General features: G+C 39.6%; 1 protein-coding gene across 1 annotated transcript in view; it reads left to right on the forward strand.

Annotated features, from left to right (window-relative positions):
* Positions 1-12646, forward strand: part of LOC137047415 (uncharacterized) — a 43235-nt gene extending 30589 nt beyond the window's left edge. Inside the window, exons 2-9 of the mRNA XM_067425046.1 lie at positions 4773-4848; positions 7982-8217; positions 9533-9594; positions 9838-9986; positions 10146-11113; positions 11963-12024; positions 12248-12405; positions 12488-12646. Coding sequence (XP_067281147.1) covers positions 4779-4848; positions 7982-8217; positions 9533-9594; positions 9838-9986; positions 10146-11113; positions 11963-12024; positions 12248-12405; positions 12488-12627 — 1845 coding nt within the window. The 5' untranslated portion in view covers positions 4773-4778 and the 3' untranslated portion in view covers positions 12628-12646. The remainder of the gene's footprint in view (positions 1-4772; positions 4849-7981; positions 8218-9532; positions 9595-9837; positions 9987-10145; positions 11114-11962; positions 12025-12247; positions 12406-12487) is intronic.
* Positions 12647-13635: the final 989 nt, after the last annotated feature.

Consider the following 13635-nt stretch of genomic DNA (forward strand, 5'->3'; position numbering starts at 1 on the left):
ACAAAAAAAGGGGAAAAAAAGGTCATTGCCTACTGTCTCACTCTCTCGCATATTACTTTTTATGTAAGTTCTCTGCCGGCCTCTAGTGGTGGACAACAGCAACACGCATGCCCAACATCCGCTTTATACTCAGCTGAGAATTTGTGATAAAAGTACGATAAGTACGATAAAAAATAAAAAAATAATAATAATATTAATTAAAGGGATACTGGCTGGCTTATTTTTACTATATCATCTTAGGATTTAAGCATCTTATACTGAATTAACTGTTCATTAAAAATGAGACCCCTGGTGAATATAAAAAAATAATAATACATAATCACATTTCCCCAATGTATTTATAACATTAACAAATGCAAAAATATTTTTTGTAAGCTATTACACGTTTTCCGAATATGTTATTTTTAAATACACAAATGAGAAATTATCTAATCATTTGCATACATTTCCAAAACAGAAAAATCAGGTGAAAAAAAAAACCCTTCCGTAGAAACCTTCAGAATATAGATAGGAATAAAACTGTGAAGATAATTAAATATATATATAAAAATTATATATATATATATATATATATATATATATATTTTTTTTTTTTTTTTTTTTTTTTTTTTTTTTTTTTGCCTTGAAGCGTCTCGCCTTAACATTTAAGTCGATAACTTTACCTCTTTAACTGATCACAAAATTAAAAGCCCTGTTAAAGGAGTAGTTCAAATGAACATTGTCATCCTTTACTCTCCCTCAACTTGTTCCAAACCCAAGTTTCTTTCTTCTGCTGAACACAAAGGAAGATATTTTAAAGAATGTCAGTAACCGATGGACCCCATTAACTTCCTTAGTAGGAAATCAAATACTATGGAAGGGGACCAGCAACTGTTTGGTTACTGGCATTCTTTAAGAGGGAGAGTAAATGATGACAGAATTTTCATTTTAGGGTGAACTATTCCTTTAACAAAAGTGCAAAGTTGACTTGGATTACGTTTTTTATTTATATAAATCAGTTGTTACTGCAGACGTTAATTGTAATGCTTATGGTCAAAGAGGACGACTTACTTTTATCTGTCACAATGTAAAAAAAAGGTTATTTTTCAAAATATATGCAAAATATAATTTCTAATCCTTGCTAAGGCAAACCATTAACCGTTGGTGTGTAATATGTTTGGTGTTAAATAATAGAGATCGACCAATACTGATTTTCTTATAAACAATACCGATGTTTATGTGCCCAATAACCTAAACACAACCAATATTTATTTGTTTTATTTCTATTTTTGACAACTGTTTTATTTTACGTATTTTTCAGCAACCTACTGTAATTTGTGTATTGAATACAAAACAAAACACACTTCTACATTAATAAAGTGTATTGTCATTAAAGCGTCTTTTTAAAATAAAAGCTTTGATCAGGTAGCAAATAATAAAGCATGTAAGAATTGTAACAAATAAAAGAAGCATAGAGTGGAATACGCATAATCATTAAAATAAACAAAATAACGAGGACATCATCATCATCATTAGAGAGACCTTCACATCTGGCATGTTTTAATCTACAAGGAAGACGAAGACAAGGAGATCCAATTGCAACGTGGTTTTATTGAATAACACGAAAGCATGAAATCCAAAACGAGGAAACACATTCTTTGTGCTGGGCACAAACAATACTGGACAATGAACTGAATGAACGAAGGTGCTGACAGAGGAGGGAACCATAGGATCACGTAGCCCATGAGAGGTGTTGGTTTAAAGTAAGTAACATGGTTGCCTTAAAACGTTAAGTTGATTGAAATAAAAAATGTAAGTTTATACAACACTGTAAAAAAGAATAAATGTTTCCAATAAAAAAATTTTTAGTGACTGATCAAATCAAAAAATTCCAGTTGGCCAAATTTTATTTCTGTGAATTAATGCAACTTTATTCACAGAAATTCAGTTTGGCCAACTGAAAAATTTAGATGTGATCAGTAAAAATTATTTAGAAAAAAAGTTACCCGGTTGCCTTAAAATTTTGAGTTAATACAACGAGCATGTTTTGAGCTTCGACAACCTTTATTAAAATATTATTAAAAGATGTTGTAAGCATATTGGGTAATTGTGTGTGTTTTATTTGATGATGCAGTGAAACTGTCAAATTGTGCTATATTTTCATGATTTATCAAATTTTTTATGTGGTTCAGATACAATAATATTTTGAGTTTCTATTTATTTAACCAGGTTACTTACTTTTTTAAGTTAAACCAACAAAAGAAATTACAGTGTAGAAAACTTAGAGACCTGATTTTTTTACAGCGAATGAAGGAAATTGGTTTAATAAATAGGAAATTAAAATATATTATTGCATCTGAACCATATAAAAAATGTGATAAATCCTGAAAATATCACAATTTGACAGTTTCACTGCATCATCAAATAAAACACACACAATAACCCAATATGCTTACAACATCTTTTAATAATATTTGAATAAAGGTTTTGGATTTTATCAAAAATGTTCATTGTATTAACTAAAAAAATATTTCAATGAACTAAAAATTATAAGGCAAACATGCAGGTTACTTATTTTTTAAATAATTATGGCAACATGATCGAGCCGAGGGGGCGAGGAGCCAGGGAATCCCCACGGCATGGCAGAGCTTATGACTGGAAGCCCAAAAGGCAGATCTGGCAGAGCCAATAGAGGAGCCAGTGGAGACGGAGCCTGATGGAGGAATAAGGAATAACTGGCTTTTGGTGAAGGAACATCAATAACATTGAACAGGTGCTGGGTGAGGATGGGACCAGTGGCAATGAAGACAACTCTGTGTTGAACAGGACCAGTGGTGATAAAGAAAAGTCTGTGCGGGACAGGACCACCAGAGGCAGAAGAGGTTTGTGGGTGGATATCATGAGGGGAGAAGCTGTTCCTCTGCTTTACAGTTGATAAGCACTCCTCTTTTTCCAGCTCCACTAATACTCCCAGTGGAACAGATTATGACAGGCTCACACACCTGCTCAGGCGGGACCTCAGGCTTTTCCCCCGAGATGGAGGAGGCTGTTGGCTCTGCTGTATAGTGGGCATTGAGTCTCTCGGGCTGCGATGGGCTCCGGCTCCTTATCCGTGATGGGTGAGGGATCTGGGGCTGCGGGGTGACAGCTCTGAGGGTGGCTGGATGATAGGGACAGTATCCTCTTCTGCTTCTCCCACAGCGAATGAGGATCAACCCAACCACAGAGCAATGCTGATACTGTGCCAAGGTCCAGTAGGGATCCCCTGTTGAAATCAGCCGTTCGATCTCATCGCCCAGCCTGCACCAGAAACCCTCCATAAGGGTGAGGACACTGCATATGGCACAATGGCTGATGTCCAAAAACCCCTCAACATAATGTGGGTTCAGGCTTTTCGAAAAAAAATAAACACTATAGTTATATCTGGTCCATCTAAATGGGGCTGTATTAATAGCTAATATATCCATCTTTTTAAGATTCTGTATTCTGTCATGCTTATTCCCTAAGGACGACGAAGAGAGATGAGTAGACTCCAATTGCATTGTGGTTTTGTCAAATAACACAAAAGCAGGTAATCCAAAACGAGAAAACACAACCAAACAGAGATCTAGGTACAAACAATACAAAAAATACCAAAACACTTAATTCATGTCTAAAATAGTCATCCTTCTAGAACGTTTTTCACCCAAAAAGTACACTTTGTCTTTCCAGTGATAAAAAAGGGCATAAAACACTTACAAAAGGCAGCATTACATGTTTACATTTGTAACAATTGTTTTTTGTGATTTGTAATATATTTTCAATATTACTGTAAAATGCTGTTGTATTGAGTTTGTGTTATAGGTTTTGAAAATAACATGTCCACATACAGCTGGCCTGTGCAGATTGTGTCTGGGACAGGGAGAAGTATTTTGAATGATCTGCATTTTGGTAATACACACCCACACCTTGTGTTTCCCCACACCGAATGCTTTTGTGCTCACTGTGTGAGTTCTGGATAAGTTGCCTAAGTATTGAGAATGAATTACAATGAAGTGAATGAAAGCCTCCAGGACGTCATCAAGGCTGTTTAAAGGCGGTATCGCCGCAGGTATAAGAAGGAAAGAACTGGGGCATAACCTGCAGACAGTGAATTTAAATCAACCTGTTCTGTAGCACATCTGCTTAAAGATTGGTAAGGACATTTATTTCACTTTTTTCTTTTATTTCTATTTAAGTATAGTTTAACTGTGGGAAATATCACAGCAGGAAATCATCAAAAACCTTTCTATGGGATGCCTGGTTTTGTCTTTGTCAGACATAGCAGTAGTGATAAATTAAATTAGATTAAATTGATTATTAAAGGCTTCAGTTACATTATTCTGTTTACATGTAACCTTTATGGTTTACATTTTGACATAAATATGACAAGTGTCAATATAAATACTTTTATATAACTTACTTTACTTCATATATCTTAACTGGGAAAGGCACTTTCTATGAGGAAACCAAATTCAGTCAGGGACAACTATTTGTGTTATGAAATGCTGATGTTAATAACAATGAGTCATAGGAAAATTACTAAATAAAAGAAATAATAGTCATAATAGCTATATATATATAGTGATATCTAAGAGATAGAAAATCTAATTAAGATGTGTTGGAGTTAATCATGGATGTTGCTTAGATCTCTCGTCTCATCTTTTCTTCTTGCTTTGTTTTCCCCAAAAAATATTCTTGATACGTTATATGTTAAAACGATAGCCTCAACAGGTTACTTATATTAATAAAGTTTGCATTCATTAACTCTTCAGTGTCTGATGTCGCAGCCTCACCGGACGCTTTCCAAGATGGAGAGAAAGGCTTTCATTATTTTATACATTTTGTTCGGTAGGTGAATCAACTTTACAAGTCAGGTAATATGTTAGTGCTGTCAATCGAGTCAAAAAACAACTAATTAATCACATTTGTAATTAATCTTGATTAAAAACATCACAGTTTTTTATATTTTTATATTATAATAATAAAATAATACAATAATAATTTCACACTTACTCTCCAAATGAATGTAGAAACAACTTAAAGACAGTATATGTTAAATATTTGTTGTAATGGCATCTTTTTATGAATGAGTAGGCTTACACTGATAGGCTATGTGGTGTGGCACGCAGCTGGCACTCGTTAACATTAATCACCGGCCCGCTCTCGCGGTCCCTCGCCCCGCTGCTTGCCACACCACATACCCCCATCGCCCCTCGCAGGCCAGGGGGCACTCCCGAGACTGCGCTCTACTCCCCCCCCCTCTCCCGGGGGGGCCGATCACGGCGGCCGCGGCACCTGGGGGTAAGGACAGAGGGACGAGAGAAATGTAGACGGGAGCACGAGGAGCCCGCGGACGAGAGAGGGGAGAGAGGGGGAAAAAAAGAAAGAAAGAGGAAAAAAAAAAAAATCTGATCCGGTTCCCAGACACACTGCCGTTCGGCCCTCCGCCCGCCGAGAGGCTCTTCCTCGCGGTGCTGTGCGATTGCACTGGACGCCTGGTGGGCAGCTCGATCCTCCTCCGCCCCCTGGCGGCCGGCGGTGACTCCTCCTTTCGAGGGACCCGGCAGCGAGCCCCGCGCTCCCTGCTCCTTCCCTGTCAGGCGGATGGCAGCAGGCTCCGGCCCCCGGCAAGCGCGGCGACTCCTCCGCTCCCTCTCGGACGGCAGCCACCCCACCTCGACCCAGGGGCACGGCAGCGAGGTCTCTGTCCCACCTTTCCCGCTCCAGCACCATCACCTTGGGCAGCCCTCGCGGTCTTTCATCATCCGCGCTGCCCGAACTCCTCAGCACCGCGATCCCCCTCAGCAGCGAGGGCTCTCCGATAGCGCGTCCCTCCTTCCTCCCGGGCTTCGGCACCAATGTAATGAAGTTCGTTCATGGGAAGGAAGGAGGCGGGAACCGGCGAATGTTTAACAACATTTATTCAAAATAAATAAACAAAATGAAAGTAAAACCGCGGGCAGCCCCTCACGGACGACTGCCCGCGAACACACAAAATAAAACGTGGGCAGCCCCTCACGGACGACTGCCCACAAACACATAAACAAAACATAACATAAAATCCAGGCCTGGTCCTCTCTCGTCTTCCGCTGCCTTCGTTCCTCCTTTTATGCTCCCGTCACATGGCCGCGAGACGAGACCGGTGTGCCACGCAGCTGGCACTCGTCAACATTAATCACCGGCCCGCTCTCGCGGTCCCTCGCCCCGCTGCTTGCCACACCACAGGCTACTAAAACTAATGTCTGTGAAATTGATTTTTTAAAACATTAATCATAGACATTTAACATTACAGTCTAATTGAAAGCAATTTCAACATTTATTAGGCTTTAAAAAATCAAGGCTTTAAAGTTTAAAGGTGCACTATGCAACTTTCCGTCCACTGGAGGGCGCCTATTCTAAACAAAGGCGTAGTTTGATGACGCCAGGTGTGAGCGCGGCATCTTGGGACATGTGGTCTTCACCTCACAGCCGGTGGAAAATAGGACTCGGGCAGAAATCATGTTCATGGATGCGGTTATTAACGTTACTGTAGTGAAGCAGAGCAGGAGCGAGTGTTGTGGAGCTGAGCACGGCCGCTGGAGCGATTGTTACACAAACACACGGCTCGCGAGTACCGGGACTTTTATTATGACGGGACGGGACACAGTCGCCGGGCGCTCGCACTTCCGCTTTTTCCAGTCAGGCAAAGCAGCTCTTTTTTATCATATCAGATACATTGTGTGTTTAAAATGATGTTATGACGTTACTCTGTGCGTTCACTCGGCGCTGCTGTGACATGTTCACACTGCTAAGAGAAAAGCGCTTCTGCAGAATAAACCCGAGGGTAGCGCAGATATGACGCGATTGACAGGCGACTTCCTCAAACGCTATGCTGACTCGTCCCGGTCCTGAGTTAAAATAGCAATTTTTTCACAATTTACCAAATAGTTGGAAACATTTGGGATATTGTAGGTACTCAACTGAACAAAATATATAACACTGGCCTAGTGGTTTTTGGATATTTTACTGCAAAAATACTACATAGTGCACCTTTAATCTGTAAAAGTTTAAATAAATGTTATATTATACCTGCGTCCTTCTTTCTAACAGGTAGGAAATATACAGAAGAACAGTCTGCCATGCATAAATAATACATTATAAATGTAGATTAATCCGTTTTAAAGCTACAATTTTCTCTGTTACCTGTTCTTTGATGAACATTAATGACCGACTCCATTAGTGGCTGCTGTCTCTAAGATCTGCCGCTGCCATTCATAAACAAAGGCATTTAAATTCATCCCCAAACTTTAAGGTGTTTATAGTGGATTTAGACTCATTTATATCATCTTTGAAATTGTTAAAAAATAATAAGTCATTAACATTTTTAAAACATTATGAGAAAATTATTAGATCCCCTGCTACGAATTAATGCTTCACACTTTTGTGATGTACTGTATGTCTATGCTATGTTTGTTATATGTTATTCAAAAAAAAAAAAAAAAAAAAGATCTGCCGCTGCCGAACATGACGTGACGTGGTTGTCACGCGCACGTTATATTATTTGACTCGTTGATTTAAGACTGTTCTTATGAGAATGCTCGACAAGATGGGCAGTTTGTTCAGCGCGAAACATAACTGTGTGTGAGATACTGGTGTGTGTGCCTCCTGTGTAAGTCATATCCGGACCAAAGACTGTAAAAAAAAATAAAAAAAATAGGCCAGGACCATTATTCATTCACAGATAGCGCGTTCGCCTTTGTCTTGTCGCGCTTGAATGGTTTAAAAGCATTTGCGTGTTTTGTTTTAGCATAAGGATGACAGAAAAAAAAACCTGGATGCTGCGTTAATAGCAATAAATAACGTTATATGAGTTAAACTGAAAAAGAATAGAAAAACAATCACGCTACATTTGACAGCACTAACATATATATGTTGGCATATATAATAGCGTATTTACAATGATCTTTGATTCACTCATAACTGTTATACATATCTGTTCCAGCATCTCAGACCACCATAACAGACTCCACATCATCCCCATCGTCTACAGCAGCCATAATAACTCCTGCTAAATCCTCCTCCACATCACCAGCCACCCGCTCACTGTCTCCTTCCTCAAGCAGTGCTCACACAGCCAGTGCCCTGCTCGAGTTTCACTGTTCAGAGACGTTTACACCTGAGCTCCATGATTCATCCTCTCAGGCTTTCAAGGACAGGGCTAAGCAGGTTAAGGACAATGTAAGTTAAAACTTAACTGATTTACTGTAACTTCAGCTTACATCAGGGATTCACAAACTTTAGTCTGACAAACTTCTTAAACTTCAAGTGACATATGTTATTTCAAACATTTATATAATAGTTTTATATAGTTACAATATTGTTGGCTATTTCTATGATGAGATAGATAGTTTGTTCAGCACATCCCACAGATGCTCGATTGGATTGAGATCTGGGGAATTTGGAGGCCGAGTCAACGCCTCAAACTCGTTGTTGTTCTCCTCAAACCATTCCTGAACTATTTTTGCTTTGTGTCAGGAGCATTATCCTGCTGGAAGAGCCACAGACAGGTAATACCGTTTCCATGAAAGGCTGAACATGGTCTGCAACAATGCTTATGTAGGTGATACGTGTCAAATTAACATCCACACATGGATGGCAGAACATAAGGTTTCCCAGCAGAACATCGCCCAAAGCATCACACTGCCTCCGCCGGCTCGCCTTCTTCCCATAGTGCATCCATGTGTTCCGAAGTAAGCCACACACACGCACCCGGCCATCCACGTGATGTAAAAGAAAAGGTGTTTCTCAGACCAGGCCACCTTCTTCCATTGCTCATGGTCCAGTTCTGATGCTCACGTGCCACTGTTGGTGCTTTCGGCGGGGTCAGGGGTCAGCATGGGCACCCTGACTGGTTATTCTGACTATTCTGACACCTTTTTATCAGAACCAGCATTTATCAGGACCACACGGGCCAGCCTTCGCTCCCCACGTGCATCAATGAGCCTTGGCCACCCATGACCCTGTGGCCGGTTCTCCACTGTTCCTTCCTTGGAGCACTTTTGATAGATACTGACCACTGCAGACCGGGAACAGCCCACAAGAGCTGCAGTTTTGGAGATGCTCTGACCCAGTCGTCTAGCCGTAACAATTTGGCCCTTGTCAAACTCGCTCAAATCCTTACGCTTGCCCATTTCTCTTGCTTCTAACACGTCAACTTTGAGGACAAAATGTTCACTTGCTGCCTAATATATCCCACCCACTAACAGGGGCCGTGATGAAGAGATCATCAGTGTTGTTCACTTCACATGACCACTGACAGGTGAAGTGAACAACACTGATTATCTCTTTATATATATATATATATATATAATCACCAAGTTAACTCTAAGAACTCTAACTCTAAGCAAGGCATATTGGCATATTTTTCATTTCATTTCATTCCCATGTCATGCCGATAATATCATGTCCCCCTACTCATTTTGCATTTAAAGTTTTTCATCAACTCACGAGCCAAGGTGTTATTGTGTTTAAAACTGTCTGTAATTCATTACAGCTTGAGACAATCTACAAACTGAAGTATCCTTCCTTCATAGCAGCTCATGTCTTAGGCTTCAGGTAAATATATTATATTCTAATGCTGCATATTTTACTGTGTGTGTGTGTGTGTGTGTGTGTGTGTGTGTGTGTGTGTGTGTGTGTGTGTGTGTGTGTGTGTGTGTGTGTGTGTGTGTGTGTGTGTGTGTGTGTACATGAAACTGTGAAAAAAGCAAGATATTGGAGTACTAGTTTTATTTGGTTTAAAATTGTCATATTATAAAGGAACACCGAATAATACTGCTTCTGAAAATGTCCTTCCAGAGCTGGGTCAGTCATTACCACAACAGAACTCATTTTCAACTCTACGGAGGTTGTGCCATCAGCTGTTGAGATAGAATATGCATTATTGATTAACGGGACCATCAATGCCCTGAACATAACTTCTGCTTCAATCATTGTTGATGATTCAGGTATATCTGATAACACCTGAACGAATATGTTTTATATGTTTAGTCTTACAGAAAAAAGGAATGAAAACTGGAAATGAATTAAACATTATTCAATGACATTTCTTTTGTCAGTGTCGGCATGAGGTTTGATCTAACTCCATTATCTCTTTCTAACATCAGGAGTTACAAGCTCTGCTGAACAACTAACTCTTGCTGGATCATCCACCGCAACACCCAGTCCCCTTACAGCTGCTTTTCATAAAACTCAGTCATCCCCCAAATTTACCACAACAGCATCACAACCAACAGTTTACACCTTGATTTCAGCTGGTTCCTTTTCACCAGATTCAACGCTTAGTACAGTCAAAACATCCACAACACTTACAACAAAATCCTCAAAATCCACATCAAGTCTCGCTGCATCATCCACCATTAGCACTGGAGTCATCACAACTGGTCCCACTAAATCCACCACAACTGAACACACCCCATCCACCACAACTGGACCCACCCCATCCACCACAACTGGACCCACTACATCCACCACAACTGGTCCCACTAAATCCACCACAACTGGTCCCACTAAATCCACCACAACTGAACACACCCCATCCACCACAACTGGACCCACTACATTAACCACAACTGAACACACTACATCCACCACAACTGGACACACTACATCCACCACAACTGAACACACTACATCCACCACAACTGGACACACTACATTAACCACAACTGAACACACTCCATCCACCACAACTGAACACACTACATCCACCACAACTGGACACACTACATTAACCACAACTGAACACACTCCATCCACCACAACTGGACACACTACATTAACCACAACTGAACACACTCCATCCACCACAACTGGACACACTACATCCACCTCAACTGAACACACTACATTAACCTCAACTGAACACACTCCATCCACCACAACTGGACACACTACATTAACCACAACTGAACACACTCCATCCACCAAAACGGAAGTGCCCACAACTACTGCAAAACTAGTACCTGAGATACTAACAGATCTGGAGTTTCACTCTTCTGACACGTTTACAGATGCCCTCAACAATTCAGAGTCTCTGGAGTTCAAGAATAGGTCTAAGCTGGTGAAAGATCAGGTGAGTTGAAGCAACTGGAGCCTCTCTGATGATAAGCGTCTTGATTTAAAACCTGTAGTTCAGTTCTTACTATAGGACACATTTCTTAGGTCACTTTTTTAAAAACTCTTCACACAGTGATCATCACAACATCAGTCTGAGAGCTAAACCGTGGATCATTTATTATTGCTATCGCACAAAATACATTCAATGACGACATCTTTCAAATTAGATGAATTGTTTTCTCACTTAGACACAGTTACTATACAGGCCAATTTGCTCATGCTTACATAGCCTACTCTTTTCAAAACTGCTCAACTTAAGTTTAAAACATAACATGATTCAAAAATTTACAAGACAGAAATTTGATAATTGACCCGCAAGGGTAGATTTGTTACTTTTTTCAATTTCAGCCACGAAACTGCTTGAATCCAGTTAAATGTTTTATAAGTCCTATAAGTTCTTCGACCACTCCTCATCTATTCAAAAGGTGGAAAAATAGGAGTTTTTTTTTTTTTTTTACTGTAATGTAAACATGGGCTATGTAACACATACTGCAGTGAATTTTCCTTGTTTTGCAAGGACATTTTTACAAAAGAAATCATTGTATAATGCTACATAATGTCAGTGCCTTTTAGGTCTGTGTATTTATTACGGACAAAGTTTTGGTAATTTTAGTCCATTTTGAATGTGAAATTAACTGCTGTGGTAAATTTGGTTATGAGAACTGTGCAAAGAGTTTAAAAAAATGACCAAAGTATTAAGAAATGTGTCCTAGCGATCATAAAACTCAGTAACAGAGAAGAAAACGTTTATATCACCAACACTGCTTTTGTGTAGATTCTAAATATAGTTTGTTATTTGTTCCAGCTTGAAGCCGTCTACAAACCTAAGTATGTTAACTTTCTCAGAGTCATCGTCCTAGGATTCAGGTAAACAGCGCACTGCTTATTTTGCACGCTTATTGCTTATTGTGTGTGTGTGTGTGTGTGTGTGTGTGTGTGTGTGTGTGTGTGTGTGTGTGTGTGTGTGTGTGTGTGTGTGTGTGTGTGTGTGTGTGTGTGTGTGTGTGTGTGTGTGTGCAGTAAACTGAACGTTTAATAATAACATGTTTGCTAAATGGATTCCCTTATAACATTCTTTTATGTATTTCAGGCCCGGGTCAATCATCACGAAAACCCAACTTGTGTTCAGCTTCAACCAATCTTTACCATCCAGAAAAGAGATCTTAGACACCCTTCTGACAGCAGCAGATACAGGAAATGTCAATCCACTGAACATCATTTCTCAAACAGTTTCTGTCAATGGTTCCAGTAAGTGATATTCCTCAATACATATGCTTCTGTAACATCTGTAATATCTGTTCCAGCTAATTAGCAAATGTTTTAATTACAGCTTTTGCTACGGCCACACCTTCGACAATGACCACACCTTCGAGAGCCGCTACAACTTCAAGTGGATCAAAGATTGAATCCCATCTGCTACGAGCAACGTGCCTCATTATTATGGCAAACATATTAAGATATTTCCTGTAGATTCCTTATATCAAACATACATTACATACTGTAACTATTAAACAGCATATATGATCTTTTATGTAATAGTTGCAATAATAGCACACTCTCGATTTAGGGTATAGGGTAAATGATAGATAAGATGTGATAAGACTAATTCTTGAAGTGATAAATGCATATATTTATTTAAAATTAAGCTGTTTAAAAAAGGATTGCATGTAAGTGTTATATTATTATTTTTTCAATTTAAACATTGTAAAAGTTTGCTCAGCTCTTTTATACTCTTGGTTTGGTCTTTCTTGTCATGTTTTATTATAATCAAATAAACACTTAAGGTTATTTGGCTCAAAATACTTTGCCTTCATGACAAGACACACTTCACAAATACCTTAAATGCTAAACATTGCATCTTATTGTGCAATATACAATTTTCAAAAGCATCTAGACTCTGTTTACTTTTAGGTTTAAGTTTCTGTTGTTTACAGTAGACGTTTGTCCAGAGAGTTGTAAGCCGAAAACTGATATTTTTGTAAAAAAAAAAAAATAGTTGAAAAAACAACTATCTGTGATGACAGAGGTGTGTTACTCACTCTCTCAACATGCATCAAGCAGCCATTGATCATTCTTCAGGGGAGTAATTGAAGTAATTGTCAGTCACGCTGTTTGGGTGTGAGGATGTGAAAACAGAAAACAAGACTGCTACTCAGATGTTAAAGTCACCCATGAATATTTTGGATGGTATTACCCTTAACTTGACACTGATGCAAATACAAGGCTCAATGTTCCATAGTGCATCCTGATGCCATGAGTTCCCCAGGTAAGCCACGCACACACACCCAGCCATCCACGTGATGTAAAATAATATGTGATTCCTCAGACCAGGCCACCTTCTTCCATTGCTCCGTGGTCCAGTTCTGATGCTCTCGTGCCACTGTTGGTGCTTTCGGAGGGGTCAGGGGTCAGCATGGGCACCCTGACTGGTCAGCGGCTATGCCGCCCCACACGCAACAAACTGAGCTGCTCTGTGTA

The sequence above is a fragment of the Pseudorasbora parva genome, chromosome 19 (genome assembly GCF_024679245.1).
Source record: "Pseudorasbora parva isolate DD20220531a chromosome 19, ASM2467924v1, whole genome shotgun sequence".
Lineage (NCBI taxonomy): Eukaryota > Metazoa > Chordata > Actinopteri > Cypriniformes > Gobionidae > Pseudorasbora > Pseudorasbora parva.